This window comes from Chinchilla lanigera, unplaced genomic scaffold (assembly GCF_000276665.1).
Source record: "Chinchilla lanigera isolate Chin_1 unplaced genomic scaffold, ChiLan1.0 scaffold00097, whole genome shotgun sequence".
In the NCBI taxonomy this organism is placed as follows: domain Eukaryota; kingdom Metazoa; phylum Chordata; class Mammalia; order Rodentia; family Chinchillidae; genus Chinchilla; species Chinchilla lanigera.
The window spans coordinates 1,404,202-1,422,957 of NW_004955498.1; the positions used below are offsets into that span (position 1 = coordinate 1,404,202).

The 18,756-nt window shown below is 40.4% G+C and overlaps 1 protein-coding gene across 1 annotated transcript in view; it reads left to right on the forward strand.

The window, feature by feature from the left end:
• Aff2 (AF4/FMR2 family, member 2) overlaps positions 1-18,756 on the forward strand; it is a 484,709-nt gene that overhangs the window by 391,879 nt on the left and 74,074 nt on the right. Inside the window, exon 8 of the mRNA XM_005406396.1 lies at positions 4,101-4,138. Within this exon, the coding sequence (XP_005406453.1) occupies positions 4,101-4,138 (38 nt within the window). The remainder of the gene's footprint in view (positions 1-4,100; positions 4,139-18,756) is intronic.

An 18,756-nucleotide genomic window follows, 5' to 3' on the forward strand; every position in this document is an offset into this window, starting at 1 on the left:
TCCTTTCCTTTCCTTTCCTTTCCTTTCCTTTCCTTTCCTTTCCCTTCCCTTCCCTTCCCTTCCCTTCCCTTCCCTTCCCTTCCCTTCCCTTTCCCTTTCATTTCTTTACCCCTTTCATTTCTTTACCCCTTTCTTTCCTTCTCTTTTGGTGATAGCTTTATATTATACAGTTTTCATAATTCACAATGGTCCCTGGGTCACTTTAGCTTCAGTGCAGCACCACAATTCTCTACATAAAAGAAAGAGTTCTTATTTTAGGAAGATAGATTTGATGAAAGTGAGCAACTACGAGTCTGTCCTTAGCCACATCATCCCTCCTGAGGAAATAAATTTGCTGCTTAGCAGGGTGCCTCCAATAGTACAGTGCTGGTAATGAGAGAGGATGCGGCTCATAAACACTCCTTAGGATCGAAGAAATGCCTTCCTCCTGGCATGTATAGTACTTTCTCAAAATGCCCCATCATGGGGGAGATGATGCTTAGGACTTCCTGTTCTCAGGTCAAATGTCATGAAAAAGCAAAAAGCCTCCTCAATGGAGTGAAGTGGGGAAGGATGGAGTGTTAAAAGAAGGATCACCTAGAAAATAGGGATTAATGGGGACTAATCCTCCTGAACCTTTTGGAGAGCAAGATGGTTTTGAGTGTGTGCATAGGCACTTGTGCCCCACACCCCACCTCTGGTGCTCTGACCTATCTACACCACCCCCCACGAAGACTCGCAGAAGAAGTCCTGTGTGATGTCAGGGGACCCCTCCTGCTTGGCAACAGACATATCAGTAGAATCGCAATACATCACCATCTTTCACAAGTACTGCTTTCTAGACAGAAATGTGCTGCTCACCCCAGCATAGTACTCAGGATAATCCTCACTGAAATAACCGCATAGGTCTGGTACTACTCAGTAAGCCTGTAAACAATCTGACCTTAAAACTCTACATACCAACACCTGTGTAGGAAGTAGTTACTGCCAGGGTGCACAGCGCACTGCAGCTTCCCAAGCGGGCTCAACGATGTTGTCTACTCCCAGTGACTCTTGATGCAGAAAGGGCAGGGATGATTATCTTCAATTTTAAAGACGCAAACAGGCTCAGAGGAGTTACCACCTTGTCAATGCCATAAGTGGCAAAGCTATTACTAGATTTTTTTTTTTTTTTTAGCATTTCTAGCATGGCACTCTTCCACAGACTCTCTTCACAACAGATCAAAGCATATTCTTTAGCGTTTTAATGCTTTTATCACCCTTTCCTGTATGAGTGCTTCCTCAATGGTGAGATAAGTATCATGTTAAGGAAACATGGCCCCAATTAAGGAGAACATAGGGTTTAAAAAAGCATATAGTCTTTACAAATTAAAGCAACATAGCTGTTAACTATCTAGCCTCTATTTTCCAATCAGTTTAAATTACTTTAATGTATGTTTTTAAACTCAAATTTAGCTCCAGTTCCAATATATAACTTTCTTAATGCTTGGCAAATTGCACTACGCCATTTCCTTTTAAATTTCCTCCTTTTGCATCATGCTTCACATTCTGGCCCACGTGTCTGGAACTTGGAATTGTCTTCTCATGTCTGCTCATTTCAAAAGGGAGATCTTTGTCTTTGTTATTTTGCAGAATATTTCTTTTATGCCTTAAAGTCATATCATTTCCACCTGGAAATTTACTTCAAGTTTTTTATTCAGTGTTTCCTAATGTAAGAATTCCTCATGGCATACCTAAAACAAAGTCAAATTAGAGTGAAAGTGAAGAACATAAATTGTGACCTGTGTCTCATCTGGCAGAGATGCCTTGCCATCGTTGAGTTTAGAAATTCAAGGTGATGAATGTACAAGAGGATGACATGAGTACATCTGGTTCCCGCTGTGGGAAAGTCAGAATGATTGTGAGTTAATTTCCAAAGAAAAGAGAACCTCTGAGTATAGACATTTTCAATCAATAGTCAAGCAACCCAGAAAAAAATAATTTGAATGAAGTTATTTTCCTCTAATGGCTGTAAACAAAAAGATAGGTTTCAAAGAGACTGGCCTCAAATATGATAATGTCCTCCTGATCAGAGAAAAATAACCAGGTCTAATTGACAGTTCCAAAACACAGAGCAAAGAGGACATTTTCAAAAACATGCTCTGAATCAAAGCTAGAGTAAGCGACGTCACTTTGATTTCTGTCCCCATCTTTCACCAGTGGCATGCTCATCCTATCACATCCAGCATGCTTTAAAAGGAAACTACTTGAACACAAAATCTATTACTTCATGATAGACTAATCTTCTAGAGTACACTTATTTGCATTTTGGGGGATTGAAAGCATAGATTCACATGATTTTCACAGTGACGTGTCTTTACCTTGTCTATTATTCCCAACCAGCCTGATTTGGGGGCAAGGTGGAGCTAAGGCGGTAAAAAGGCGAATGTGAGTGTGTTTGCATGTGCAGACAGGGCACCGTGACTGTAGAAAAACTTGGTGGTAAACCCCTCTGGCCAGCTGGTCTTGCCAGCATCTACCTAATCCTTGGTTCACCTGACCTGGCAGAGCCCATATGGTGAGTGGTATTAGTATCCTCTACCTGAACAGCACAGGGATTGGCTTTCATATCCTAGGTATTCATGAGAGGTGACTTGGGCCAGCAAGACACATATCTCTTGTTTTCTATTTTCTTGCATTCATTTGTTACCACATTCCCTAGCTTGCTTTCTACGTTAGCACTTGGGACAAAGTTCCAACTTGGGCACAAATGGTGGAAAATGATTTTTCTCTACCAGCCAACGAAAGTGCCCTAGCGACAAAACCTGAGACTTAATAAGCACTAAAGGACTTGGATTTCCAACACTAAAATCTAAACTTGGGGAATGCAGGGGCTTTTTAAAAATTGCTATTCAGTACATTGTGTTTATATGAATAGAGAGGTTCATTATACTGATTCTCTGTGGCCACCCAGAAGGTCAAGTCTAGTGTTAGGTTAGTTATTGTCTAGTAAGAATGGTTGCCTTTGCAGTCTGATTTGTAGCAGCATTTTCTTCTTCTTTTTGGTCCTTACGCACCTCCAAGATTCACAATTATAAAAGTCCCCTAATAGATAATTTTTAAAGGATCTGAGCAACCCCGAGGTTGTCAAACCTCTCCTTCAGCGTTCTCCATATTAAATGCTATTTCTATAGCCTGAAAACAGTCTAGGAGAGTATAAGTTTGGTTCTGATTACATAATTATGCTACAGAAATATGAAAAAAAGCATCACTAAAACCCTCCAGGTGCTTAAACAGTTTGATAGACTGTAGCCATTCTGCCATCAGCGCCCCCAGCTGTGTTGCTTAGCAACATTTTAATTCCAGAAGAATCGAAGGAGATGAAATCCCTGTGGAGAAGGAAACAGAAATAAGAGGACTGTTGACAGATGATCTGAGTTGTTTCTTCTAATATACTGTGAAGATCACTAGCTCTTTTCATGAATGATAAATGGACTGTACACAGATCAATGGGCTCAGCAATAAACTGGAACCAGGCTCCATGTCTAAGGTGACGCAGGCCCAGAGGCCCAGAGATTTTCCTCATCTCAAGATTTGATGTGTATTTTCTTAAAGGTTCTACGGGAGGAAATTGATCTCAATATTTGGTCATTCTTTGCTCTTTCATGGTGTTTGCTTCTAAAAGTGATTTTAGAAATGGACACTTTGCCCTTTATCCTGGCATGCATGCGGCCACATGGCAATAGTAACAGTAGGGTGAATGGTTCCCTACCACAGCCCAAAAACTCCAGGATATGCCTGCGACTCCTCTGTACCTCCCTCCGTTCACTGCCACTACAAGTCAACCAGGCCCACATGGGTTCAGAGTGAACGGTGTGGAAGGGAGAGCCTACTCGCACGGCCCCTGCTGAACCGATGAGCAGCCTTAACAAAGCCCGCCTGTGTTTGAAAGCTGCACTTGGACAGGTAACTGTTCCCTGGGAGAACAAAATGGTTCTTTATAGTGCTATCCACTTATCAACAGTGCCATGCTTCCCTTAGCTCCTGAAAAGTATTTTATATTGCTTATTGTTTTGGTTACTAATTGCAAAGATTATGCCTACTAATGTTACCTAACTGCATTTTTTTTCTTCTGTTTACAGGCTGTCGAAAAAGCAAAACCTAAGAATAATCCTGTGAAGTAAGTTATTATTTTTAATAGTTGGAAATGTTATTGTTAATAGATGTCATGTGTATGAAAAAATAAGGTCATAGAAGAGACCTGGATTTTGAGTAAATCTCTACTTATGACAGTTTATTTTATTTTATTTTATTTTATTTTATTGGTACTGGGAATCAAACTCGGGACCTGCACTTGCCAGGCAAGCGCCTGTGCCGCTGGACTATATCCCCGGCCACTTACTTATGACAATTTAAGGACAAAACAACAACAGCAACTCTCCAGTGAGTGAGGACTAGCTTACATTCGTCCTTGTGTCCCTGATGAGGAAATGCCCCAAGTTGTATCCAGTTTACATAAGTTAATACGTGCCATCCATGGATAACTACCAAATACTATTTCAATCATATTCAATGCATAGTACTTCAAGCCTTTGGGTTCTGCACACTCTAAAAAGATTACATTTTTAATTGTAAACCTTAGACCTACGACAGAGACATAAATGGCTAAAGTGTGCCAAGACATCGCCAGCCACGCGGGGACATTTCGTATCTTGGCATTAAGACTTGGATTCTCTGTTAATGAAAAGCTCGTAAAAATACATTTAACTAAAGGTTTTTTTTTTTTTCTAAGGCAACAGAGAGCTATTTTTAAAGCCTTGTATTGGATACTCTGAAATTATAAAAAGTCATATAGTACTCTTTTTTCAACATAATACTTCTTAGACATCGTGTCTCTTCCAGAAGGGAGACTTTCAAATTAAGAAGGATGGCCGTCTTGTCATTTGGGTCTATGACATCTGACTGCAGTGTTGTAATGCATACCAATCCTTTCAGCCGTGTGGCCAAGGGAGGACTTGCTCTATTTGCCGGGTTATTATAGGTCTGGGAATATCACATGCCTAGGAAATATGTGTCAATTTATGTCAGCCAGCTCCCATTATAGCTGATACCAAATACAGAGATGAGGAGTGCATTGATTTTTAATAGTTTCTGGGAGAATGAATCAGCTAATGCTAAGGACAAGAAAGCTCCTTGTGTTGTGTAAAAAGAATTAACTATTCCAGGGCACACCACTCATGTTTAGAATAGTATTAAATCCAAGCCCTACTACATTTCCTCCAGAATATTATGCACTTTGTTTTTAAATTTCATTGTTCTTAGGCCGCAAAGAACAGACTGTTCTCCGTCAAGCCTCTGTAGCCTCTGGAGGGGCATCTGTGTTACGCTGTAGTGCTTCTATGGAAGTAGTTTCGTTTGCCAAGCTTTTGGCTGGTTGTTTGGTTAAAGTTGAAATCTTCTCTACAGTCTAATTTCTTTTTTTGTCTGTATGCCCTCAGGGCTCCTCCACTGTGAGCCTATGCTAGAAAGCTCTGTGAATTAGAGGATGGTGCTAATGAGGCCAGGACCAGGGCTGTAGTCCCTGGGTGGGCCATTAGTGAGCCTCTCAACCGCAGTCCAACTGCACCCCTCCCTCCAGTCTGCCTGCATACAGATGTGTGCCCCCTGTCACAAGGGCGAGGTAAGAGTAGCAGGAGTGTAAATCTAGGGTTTTGCTGGGACAGATGTCTCCAAATTCCAGCCCTCTTGGTAGGAATTGAGCCCCAAGGTCTGTCAGTGCATATACTGCACAGCCCTACATGACTGTGTGGGGGCTATATTACATCGCAGCCACATTGTACGCTACTGGCTTGGAAATAGGACCAGTGTTCTCTTTGCTCCGCTTGAGAAGTTAACCCTGCAGATATATATTTTTATGAGTTGTTGTTAATTCACAGTGCAGACTCTATCTAATGTCTACCACTGTAAAGAATGATTTAAAGATATGAAAACTGGAAGAGTGAAAGAATTATGAGAGCCTTCTACTTTTAAATATATTTGAAAATCTGCTTAGTAGTAAAACTAAGTCATGACCAACTGGTAGGTGTTTAGAATTCCCTTCTAATTGGTGTCCTAAGTGTGAATTTGGGTATGATATTCCATTAGGGCTCACAACAGCAAACTCATATGCCCAAGTAGTGTTATGTAGCCACTTTAAGAGAGGCCTCCTCAACTTCTCAGTTCAAGGACCAAAACTCCAGATTATGGTTCAGTGTCACTGCCTGCAAGAAGAAGAGTCTAACCTTCTTTAAAGTGTCATCTATAATGGTCCTCTTGTCATTTCTGATGCCTGCCAGAAAATTTTGGTTCCACATAGTACACTGGGACCTGACATAAAGATTCTATCCATGTTTTCTGAATGAGTGCACAAGCAAACAAGGTTGCATACATCTCAACAATAGTCCTTCCACAAGCTTGCAAGGCTGGAGGTTTATAAGGCTGGTGGCTCTACTGTGACACAGTGTTCCCATGAGGTTAGAAAAGCTTCTGTGTTTTCTTGGCCAAGTTTTCCAGCCTGTTATTGTTGACTCCTGTTCTCATGTTTCTCTGGCTCCTTCTAGTTACTTTGCTTTTGAAAAATTCCTTAGTTAATCTTGAGTGCAAGAATTAATATTTAATTTTCGTCAGGGACCTATAACAGAATGTGTGTGCACTGTTGCTTGACTGTTGAGGTCTGGTGACAAAAGTTGCAACTAAAGTATGATAGATTGGCAAAGATAATCGTCCATGTGATTAGACATCATCTTTTCTTACTGAGTTTGGCAAATGGTGAGAAAAATCTGAAGATGACTTTCATGATAGGTGAAATATATACAAAGTTCCAAATCCAGCGGTTATACATGAAATTTTATTGGAACATGACCACATTCATTCATTTCCCTATTATCTGTGTCTGCTTTTGTGTTACAATGGCAGAGTATTGTGACAAGCACTGTGTATAGTGCACAAAGCCAAACAGCTTTGTCTTCTGGCCTCTTACTGAAAATCATTTACTGAATCCTGCTGTAGTTGGTTAGACAGAAAAAGGCACTCAATTTCTTCATAACTCCGAAGATTAAACTTGCAGTCCTTTCCTTTTTAGGTCTTCAAAAAAAAGTAGATATTACTGAGCCCTTTCTGAGTGTTCATGACCTTCCAGGGCTGATGTATCTCTTGATTTTCATTCCAAGATAAGAGTTTCACTCTCCACTCGCTACCTTTGAAAATTTAGTGGGCCTAAGATCCATGGAGAGGATGATGACTCAGAAACCAGTGAACACATATGCAGAGAATGTTGCAGTCAGATGGGTAGACTGCAAAAGGCATATGCATTTTCTAGAACTCTGTTATTTCCAGATCTAACTAAGGCTAAGGAAGCTTTTACTTGGTGTGAGAGAAAATGATTTGCAATATCCATTAGTTTGTATATTTCCTCTTTGAAAGGGTTCCCTTCCCCTCCCTCTTTCTCAACCACTTACCCAATTTATTCATAGTACTTTGATAGTTGTAAGCTTCTTTTATCACCATAGGGAGACGATGGTACACATTCATTACACACCATATAAGGGAGAAGCTAAATATATGCTCTTTGAATATAAGTACATAATGTACCTGGAAAACCTAATAACCTTACCTTGAAACATTGAATATTATCTCTGAAGGTACGACTCAAAAGTGAACATTCTTAAGATCAATTGTCAGGACAAGAGATTTCTGGCGAATTTCTCAATATGTTGGAACCACACTGGTAACAAAGCTTGATTAGTGTGATAAAACTGTGGCTCTTTATAGTATCAGAGGGAGAGACTTTCACATGTGTGTTAGTTAATGATTTACAGCAATCATCTCCAGGATTTTCCTGTGACAGCAAGGCCTAAGAGATGTACAGATTTCTCTTACCATATGTGACTTATCGCATATATTTTTAAAAGCCACATTTCTGTTATTAAGACATATGTGATAGTATACTTCTGAAAATGTGAATTGCTTTTGGCTAAAAGCCATGCACTAATAAGTTGAGTTGAATCTAACCAAGGTTGACATCTGTTACAGAGAGAGAGAGAGAGAGAGAGAGAGAGAGAGAGCATGCGAGCCACTGTTAAGCACAAAATTCTTCCCTCATCTTACACTTTAACAACATTAAACAATGTAGTGGTTTTCTTTCACAAATCAAGATCAGAATCCACTCAGCTTAGGAAATTACAGTTTTATTTAGGAACTGATCTATCTTGTAGATATGGTAGTTTCATTATTGAAAGTGACAAATAACCACGAAGACTTTCCTGTCTGTGATGTTTGCACATGATTCATTTAGTCATCCAATGAATATTTAAGATCTACAGCATTCTGGTAACTGCTACAGTTGCTGAAGGAATTAAAAATAAATTTGGCACAGGTCTTACCCTCAAGGAGGTTAGAATCCAGTAGGAGAGATAACATTGGCTTGTGAAGAGCTAAATGCAAGGTAGATATGAGAGAGAGAGAGAGAGAGAGGGAGGGAGAGAGATTGAGATTTGCTAAGAGAGGAACAGATAAAGTAGGACAGAAGCTCTAAGGAGAGAGCTTAGCACTGCTGGAGACATGAGAAAAAGGAAGAGGGGGAGACCTTTGCATCAGGACTTTAAGGGCTGCTGGTCTGAGTCACTGGCTTGAGGAGTCCAGGGAGGTGCAAGGAGCCCAGGCTGTCCACTGGTGTGCAGGAAAGGAAAGGCCAAGTTGAAAATCAAGGTTGAGAAAAAAATGGTGGCTTGGGGCTTTGAGACTTATCCAGCTGAAACAGTCAACTAGCACAGAAGAGCTCTTAATCTGATAATGAGTATGAATTATCAATTAGTTCCCTAGTTATTAAACTCAAAGTGTTGGTAGGACTGGGTTCAAATCTTGAGTTTGACGTAAGCTTGTAGTATGAAATTGCGCATGTCCTTTCCTTCTTACAGGCCTCAGCAAGATTATTTATATGGTCCTTGTAAGTCTTAAAATAAATACTTAAAAGCCTGCTTTATAAGTATGCTCATTTTAGAATGTATTTGATCTACTTTGATGTAAATTTGTGCATAGACATATGTCATCAGCATCGCATATATAATATATCTGTATTTTTCTCCACACAAACATGCACGCACACATGCACAAAATGCCTTTCCCCATCATTTCAGCCTTCTGCATTTGCAAAATGAAGCATATGATGCCGCATCTTTAGCACTTTAAAGAGATATGCTAGGTAGAAGATAAATGTGACTCCAAGGACTTCAGATACAGCCTTTGAAGTGACCTCTTATGCTACTCTGCAGGTGGCTCCTGTAATTCTTGCTATGCTCCTCAACACATGCATATCACAGAAATGCAGAATGGCTGCGGGGTCGGCACGCTCATTCACAGTGTGAAGGCAGTTCATTCTGAACTGTGTTCTGCCAAACACTAGTCTTGTGAGATCGTATCTCTTAGAACAAGAAGGTTCCAATGAGCCACAGAAGTTTCGCATATCTTTCCTGAAGCACTGAACACCTTCCCATAATACAGGCTCAGAGAGAAGTTCTGTGGGAAGACTTCTGTGAAACTGTCTTACTCAGGGTTTCTGAAATGTGTTTGGCCAAAGGATGGCTTAATCCAAATGTTTCATGGAGAGCACAACTGGAGTTGTAAGTCCATGCAGAATAAAACGACTATGTTGAGAACTTGCTTCTGTAGGTAGTTCAAGAAACCCAGTGCCCAAATAATACATGCCTAGTCTCTGAAACTATCTACAGTAAGCCCATTATTTAAAAAGTACCCATGGAAAGAAAATAAATCCCCCAAGTGTGACATCATGAAATATCTCTTGGTGCATACCTTTAATCCCAGAGCTCTTGGGAGGCTCAGGCAAGAGGATCACAACCTGAAGGATAGTCTGGGTGACTTAGCAACTTCTCCATTCCCTGTGTCAAAATAAAAATACATACTGAAAAAGCTGAAGATGTATTTCAGTGCAAAGGCCCTGGGTTCAATCTCCACTACTACAAAAAAAACTTCTATGTTTCTTTAGCAATGTCGCACTCTAATTTATTTTTATGGATTGCGGGTGTCTTGAGGTGCAGTTCTCAAAGAGGATAAGGAACATTTACAAGTGCGTCACTAAATGAAATAGGCAAAGCCCTATAGTCTCTCCTGTGCCTCAACAGAGAGGCTGACAAAATGCCTGGTCCATTCATTTCAGGACAGTGACACACTCACAGCAGTGTGCTACTGAAATCAACACTAATCAATCTATAGTCATCTCAGGCCATTTTAAGGGCAGTTCATGGAAAACCAGCAGTAAAAGCTCTCTCTAAACAGCTGCATAAAATAAATCAGGCTCTTTATGTTGTAGAGAAGCTACAATTGGATTAAGAAGATTTCAGCACTTTGCTCTTACAGCTAAAGAAACTTGTACAAGTTCCCAGGAGACACCTTCTCCTTTCCTTCGTCATTGGAGTTGCATCATCTCTAGGCAACCTTAGAGGAGTCACGTGAGACCCAGACAGCAAACCGCCCAAAACCATGTTTCCAGAATCTGCATTTGCACCCATGGCCTCTGACTAGACACACACCGACTTTCATCACCTAGAAATTTGTTGGTCATTTCAAAAGTTCTGTTATCTAACATTACATAAGATTTTATTCTCTTGGAACATAGTAACAAATGTCACCAAAGCTAATGAGTCATGGAATGTACAGAGATTTTGACAATTATGCCAACATCAATTATATTAACCATTTGTCTTTCAAAAATAAGAACTCCTTCAAGGCTTCAAGCATGTCAGATGCCTCATTACCATCACTTACCTTACCACAAGGTTCATGAGAACCGTTTTTCTTTAGGTAGTAAATTAGCACCCTAATAACCATGAGGATGACATGAAAACACAAAAACAAAGCACTCACTTATTGCTGAATCTGAAGGGCTTCGAGTAAGCCAGTAAAGGTACAACCCAACCATTATCCAGTGTACAGAGTACGACACTGTAATTTAAAGTGTAACTTTTTGTTAGCCGTAGCAAACGTGAAATACTGTTATTGAACCCAAGTCTATTCACTCACTGCTGGGTAAGAGCCTAGTGAGTTGAGGACATGTAGGGATGAAGAAAAAGATTTATCAGAATGCCAGTAAAACAAGAAGATGGTGGACTGGTGTCCACAAATAACTATCTTAACTCAGCATAGGTTTCAACCTCCTTTGGTGCTTAGGCCAAGGGAAATGAAGAGAGGCTTGGATTAGGAAAGAATTGATGACTAGAGACTTCGAGGCATGTCTCCAGTGGTCCGAAATGGTATGTTGTGAAACTTGGTGTTGGTAATCTCCTGATCATGATGCTACTGTAAATCTTGAAAAATATCTTAGCTCTCTTATCTTGACATCTTCAACCTTGAAGAAAGAGAGAAGAGATTAAGGAAATTTCAGGCAAATTAACTTTGTACTACTGGTTCTGGACATACATTTCCTAAATGTCTAACATGTCTGTCTTAGTACTTCTCTTGCTGAGGCAAAATAGCAGCACCTAAAGTTAAAGAAGAAAGGTTTATCGTAGCTCACAGTTTGTAGAGGTTTCAGCCACTAGTCAGCTGGCTCCAAGGCAGGGTGGCAAGGCAGAGGAGTATTACAGTGGAGAAACAGTCCATGGCAGGCAGAAGATATCAAAGTAGTGAAGTAGCAACAAGCAGCAAGCGGCAGCAGCCTTTTTCTGTCCTTTATATTCCATCCAGGATGGATGTAGAGAAATCCTAGCATCACATCCTTAACTCCAACATCACATACCCTAGATCCAGTCGCCTCTGAAAAGCCCTACTGAAGACCATATGGGGCTTGCAAGGGCATGTAGACAGAAGCCATAACAATGTCTATGTGCAGAGTTAAGCAGAAACAATCTGATCCAAAGATTAAGCTAGCAAAGGACTCACACAATATGAAGGCAGAGATGCCAAGCTTTGTCACCCTGTTTTAGTCACAGTTACTCCTCGGACACCTCATACATCTTTGCAGGTCCAACTGAAGAGTCAGTGCTTTCCACAAAAGAGGCTTCAAAGCCTTGAAAAATAACCTAGGCACCTGTTATTATAACCCATGCACAGAGATATCCTCTGCAGCAAAGACTCGGAATACATCGCTCAGGTGAATGACCTTCAAAATTAGTGATTTAGCAAGTCAACTAAAAGCAAGTGCGGCTGGAGAGTTTCCCTCTGTTAACTTACCTCACCTCTTGATCTACATGCTCTTTTCTAACTCTGAGCTTCTTAGTGTCTTCAACTCAGACAAGAATGGACTCCTGTTTAATCTGTTCACACAAGTTAGCTAGAATTGTGTTTTAACATTTCTGCCTAGTGATCTTCCAGAAAGCTGTCGAAAGCTCAGAATTGCATAGCTGAGCTATGGGGAATTCAAGGAACCCACACACCTTTGTTCTTCTAATGAACATTGCTTATGTGCCTACTATGTGTTATGCTCAGTTGACAGAGAGATGAGTAAGTTAAGATCCATGCCTGGAATGTTCTCACACTCTGCTAGGGAAACTGACAAGCCACTACATGACAGCCTGGACAGGTTCTGTGATTGAAGTTTGTGCAACTTCCTGTGGGGTGCAGATGGAGGACTGAGCCACTGCTTGGAGCAGCTCTCCCTGCCTCAGCAGGAGGTCCCTGGTAAACAGTGGGAGGGAGGCCATTCAGGAGAGCAGAACAACACTTTCAAAGGCACTAAGAGAAGAAAGCAGATGCTGTGCTGTGAGCAATGTCTGGTACTCAGAGGCAGCTTAGGAGAGGGGGCTTTTTCACAGTGGTGGAAAGTACCAAGTTTGTGAGTTGGAGGACAGAAAAGAAAGGAAAGAGTAGCTCTGTGTGCCAGGATTCCTAAGGCATCCCAATGCCAAACACTCAGGCCCTTCTTTTGACATTAAAAGGAAAGCAGGAGAATGTGGATGAAACTAGAAAAAAAATGCTGCAAAGGATTCTTTTATTCCCAAAAGTTATAGGTTAGAGCTAGGGAGGGATTATAAGTCACCCCTTTTCAACTGCTTACAAAGAAATAGACATATCAAATCCTTTCTGATTATATCTGACTAATCCTCCTCTGTGGACTTTTATGTAAATCTCAGCTCCTGTAGAGTTCCTCTAAACATGCAGCTGCTCCCTTGTGGCTTCATTGACCCTTGATTGTTTCTCGCACTTTATTTTTTCTTTCATACACTTCTTTCCATATTGCTTAACCATCTAGGCTACACTAAGAGAGAGTATTTTAGGCGTGGCATATAGCTATTATTCAGTTTCATTTTCTGAATTCACTTCACTGACATAATTTTTTTTCTGACTGTATTTTTATCAGCCCCAAACATAAGCACAGTAGGGCTATTTTTATTCCTACAGAAATGATGCATGCCCCCTTGGTAACTACACTCAAAACCCCAAACAGTAAATTAGTCCTTCATCAACCGTGGAATGTGTTCAGAGTCAAGGGCCTGAGGTAATCATTTATTTTTAGTGGAGTACAAGTTCAGGGGGACTGAGAACTAATGGACATGACTCATTTTGGCCAGAGACTGAAATAGACAACAACTAGTTTCTGCCTTCCTAAATCTCTTGCCCAAGTTATCTTGTGTAGTTCTCTAGAAAGCCAACATCGGAAAAGAGAAAATCATTCGTTCCTAAGAAAATGTTTGCATTTGTAAGTTTTATAGCATAGGTGCAGATCACCTGTTGTTACAATCCAGCGTTTATCTGCAGTAGAGCAACATACTGTCATACTCTGTGGTAACTTCAAGACAGAATCGTTGCTGCTGATGGATCAGGCAGATCAGCCATAATAACCACAAGAAGTTCTAGATTTTCTTTCTCAGCTCTCACTTCTTAGCAATATTTTGACCGCCTTCCACTTCCTCTTTGCACCATATCCTCACACGTGGGTTCCACATAATTAGGGAGGATATTTCAGAAAATTATTGTGTCTTTTTGCTTATTTTTGAGCAGCTTCGTACATTATAGAACTGTATTCCTCCGTGCGAACCTGACCGGAGAAGCCTAGGGCAGCCAAAGAGCTCATTCATTTCTGTGTTATCAGACACTGTAGCGTGAGACTCTGCGATCTGTTTAATAATAGCATCTCCATGTAGAAACATGACTTACACATCTCTCTTGCACTAGTTGATGAGATGTGTTCTTTCTAGCCCTGGCGAGGTAAAAGTTAACTTGACTCAAATCATGATGCCTGGAGTTAGTAAACAAATTAGACTTGATAGCAGACCCGCTTTAGATTGTATGGATGTGTATATACACATTTGTCACATATACCATACGCTCATATATAATTTAAACCCCACCTATTTCCAAAAAGGGTTTTGACATGACTGAAATAAGATTATAGAGGAGAATGTTTAAAGAAGCAGGAGAAACTACTATTTTCTAGTGCTACAGAAACATCTGCTTACCTATGTGGTACAACTGGGTAAGGTGACAAAGCAGAGTGCAGCTGTGCTTTTCCTGCAGTGATGTGGGACAGAATGTACCGGGAGAGCGCCATGGGGGCTACTGTCAAGCACGTCTGAGTTCCTGTGCTCATCCTTAGTGATACATAGTAGACCTTGGGATGTGGGGTAAACTCTTGAAAATTAGTCCAACAGTCTCAGAGCCATAGCAAGCAATATGGATACTGGTTCAAAAATGAGGATTTTCTTTTAAGGATGATAAATGCTCTGAAGAAGAATTTTACAGAGACTTTGAGCAAGGACAACAGCATTGGGCCATATGAAATAACAGCCCCTCCCACGTACTCACCCTTTACTCTATATTTTTTCTCTTTAGCACACACAGCCATACTCTCTATCATCTACTCATCTATCTGTTTTGAAGTGTCTCCTCTTAGATGAACGTTAGACCTATACAAGTGAGAACTCCTAATGACTGCTGTAACTCTAATGCAGCAAACAGTATCTGACATACAGCAGGAACTCAGTGTCTAGTATGAATGAGTGCAGGCCTCCAAGGATATGGCTTTGAAGCTCTGCCATCCTGCTTAGTGTAAGTGTGATATGCAAGTGTGATTGTGCCCATTTTGGACACCCAACTGCTGACCTAATTTCCAGCTATCATGTGGGTCCTTAGCTTTTCTTACAAAGTAACAAGGATTTCTTCGTAAAATAGTCTCTATTGTATGTTGGTTTTGCTCTCGAGTGTTATACAGGTAGTTTTACTGTCTTTGGAGAGCTAGAATTTTACTCCACAGGTGATCCATCTGGTCTGTACCACCTTCCTCTTCAGGTTGTAGTCCCACTATGTTTCTAAAGGGAAAGCACCAGGGTAAAGACATCAACCTTCCTGAGGGTGGAGGCCATGCATAAGAAGCTGGGTTTGACATCACTAAGCATTTTCAAGAAAAACAGAAGGCACATTTTGTCCCACGGGACAATGACACAGAAAGGTTAAGTTGCAGCTGCCAGCACATACTATTTCCTACTTTTAAAAGTCTATTTTGCTGTTCAGGAACTAACAGGGTTGGACCCAGAGAGCCAAAATGAACACTCATGCATCCCCTCTTTCTCTTCCTTGGCTGATGCCTCCAATCTCCCCTACCTCCTTCCTAGCGGGGGTTACCATCACAGCCTGCAAAAGCATTTGGTGGCTTTTCCCACTGGCCGAGGGCCACAGAAGGTGAATGGATCCAAAGTGGGCAGCACTAAGGGAGATGCTACCAAGCAAGGCTTGACGCAGAGTCACAGCCATTTCTAGCTACCAGGATGCAGGCAATAACTGCAGAATTGTAAAATTGAACAGGTTTTCTTTCATTTCAGGTTTGCTTCCTGGATATGTAAGTAATTAAATCTTTCAATCACATCGCAGTGAAGGGCATAAAAATGCCTCACTTAATAGTGATGTGTACAAAGGAAATTAAGAAACAAGACCATGTTTGAGCAAATAACACTGCCACAAGGTTAATTTTGCCTCATACAACATTTTCTAGAATTGAATTGCTTGATTTCCTCCCACAAGGACTGCTCCTATGCTTGCAATAACTGAGGCTCATTTTATTGGAAAATCACCTCTGGATGAGAAACATACTCCAGAGGAAACTTTGCATGGGAACAGACTGGTTTCTGGTGCCAGTGGCACGTTATCCAGACTGGCGTGATTTAAGTTCCCAATCTTTCTGTTCATTCAAGCAACCCATTCATTAGCGACCCTTCAAGGCAGCGTAGAATAACTAGACATATTAGGGAAATTTACTTTGAATCATTTGGGGAACTTACAGGTCAGTAATCAAATTGTAGCTCTTAAAATCCATATTAAATATTTTACTAGTAGTGGGAGAACTCACTGCAATTCTTATTTCAAATGCTTAATGTGAGACTACTTTGCATAATGATCTCTGACTCTCAAAGATCCTGAACAGGGCAGAAGTATGGAGAGTAGGGTGAGCTGAGAGAAGACAGATGAAGCTCTCACTCTACTTCTGTAGGCATGGCTCCTCCACCAGTCATATCCCACTGACTAGATTTTTTAAGTTATAATGAGAATCCAGGGTTATCTTAGCCTGGTGTCACACAACTAACAAAATTCATAAATGTACCCCAGCTCCAAAACTACATCAACTAGAAACAGAGAACATAATAAAGGGAATACGTGGAGCCTCCAGGAGGAAGAAAGGAAGGGGAGAAGGAAACTGATCGAAGAGCCACATATCAGGAGGCTTTGGTGACCTTGGAGTGACAGTAACACTAGAGGCTGTGGAGGACAATTACCCATAAAACTGATCTACTTTACAAAGATGGGAGAGTTAAGGGGACTGGGGAGGCTGCAGGAGCTAAAAAGGGTAGTTTTAAGAAGCAGGGAGGGAAATGCAATATACCGCATCTAGTGTTTGAGCTTCTTGGGTAAAGCCTACAACAAGAAAGAGAGAAAAGATTCTCTTGCTGTGTTCTTGTTAGAAGTCTCCCTGCATAGGTCATTCATTCACTGGAGCACCAGAAACTTGCTCAGAAGTGATGTGACTAATACCTACTTCTAGGTGTGATCCTAATTCAGATCACAATAGAAGAATCACAATTGTCAGTCTATACTGACTCGTTGATACACTTCCTTTATGAATTTTGTGTCTACATTATTACTAATATATGCTTTAACCAATAAAAGTAAAACAATTCCAAGATTCAGCAGTTGCACAAAGCTTTTGAACTGCTGATATAAGTGGCCTATGGCTTAATACTTGGGTGCTGAGCGATCAAGAAGCAACATTGTGCGGTACCACTGTAGCTTGGTTCCTGGTGGGCATAATGGAGATGATTAGGTATATTGAGTTCTTTGTGTCATTCAAAGAAAGAAGACTCATACACATTCGTGCTAGCTTCCTCTCACTTCATTTCAGTTTTCAATAACCAGTGTCTTCGCATGTAACAATTCCTTCATAATGAAACTTCATGTCGAATTGGATTTGTCTTTCAAGTGCAAGCATAACACGAATCCTTCTGAAATGTGATCCCCTAAATAATTTTCTGCCAGAAAAATCACATATAGGAACATATATGCATATATATATAATTCTTTCAAACAGGAATAATATAGAAAATGAAAAACAAAAACAAGTTCACTATATTTGAAGAAAGAACGTACACCTTTTCATAGCTAATAGGTCATGGAAGAGAAGTATGCTCTGGTTAAACAAAAATACTTTGATTAATGGAGCTACCCCATGTAGAGAGAATGCTTTTAAAAGAATTAGAAGACAGTGAACACCCTGGACAGGAAACAGCATGATATATAATGTAATTTCTCTCAATAGCTCAGGACGGCTACACAAGACTATCACTGTGAACATTTTTCACTGTGTCACTTGTACAGAAATCCTGGTTGCTCCAAAGTTCCACGTACTTAGAAATTGTCACATTTAATCTCATTCTCCAGAGTATCCAGTTCTTTGGTGGATTTTTCCTTTGGTGTTAAATCACTCCTTTGCTCCATATAAGTTTTAATTTATTTTGTTAGTCTCTACTTGTGATGCATAATAATTATATCCTGTTTCCTCAGTAAAGCTACAGTCTGTCACATGACGACATGACAAACATTACGGTAGTACTGGCACAAATTCTCTAATATTCAGATAAGTGAGGATTACCTAGACAGTTTGTCTCCTCATTTTCCAACAGAAAACTGGTGAGTTGGGGTGATTTTGCAATAAACTGTCAAAAGCAGAACTTCTCTCAAGGCTTTTTAGTGGTACACATTGCAGAAATAGTGCAGTTTTACTGCTCCTTATAATCCTTGAGATGACAGGGCCTAGGGACTCTGAAGTTCCTGGACGGAAAATTAGCTTGTTAATTTATCCTGGCGTACTCTTCTAGTCCTCTTGTATGTAGGTCAAGATGGGTAAAAAGTAAGAAAATCCTATCCGCAGGTCCAAATGTTGTTTTGTTAAAATTGATGCAAAAGATCCAGGTAGTAAAAAAAATAAAATAAATAAAATCACGGTTCTCTTTTTCTCTGGTTAATTTTATGGGCTATATCAGCATTTCCCAAAGTATGGTGCACAAGTACTGTTTTGAAGGATGTTAATACTTAATAGAGCAAGTACCAAAGACAAAAAGTGCATGTGCCTGTACATATGTGTGAGAGTGAGAAAGCAAGCAAGTGGGAAAGGATTTGACGGAGCGTAGACGCATAAGTATGAGAAATGTTGAATTTGAAAAGTTATCTTCTAAGTTGAATTTTTAACCCTTAATATTCTAATGTAAATATAACTCTTATGAGGGATGATGTAGTGTATTGCAGTGTTCCTCAAGCTTATTCTAC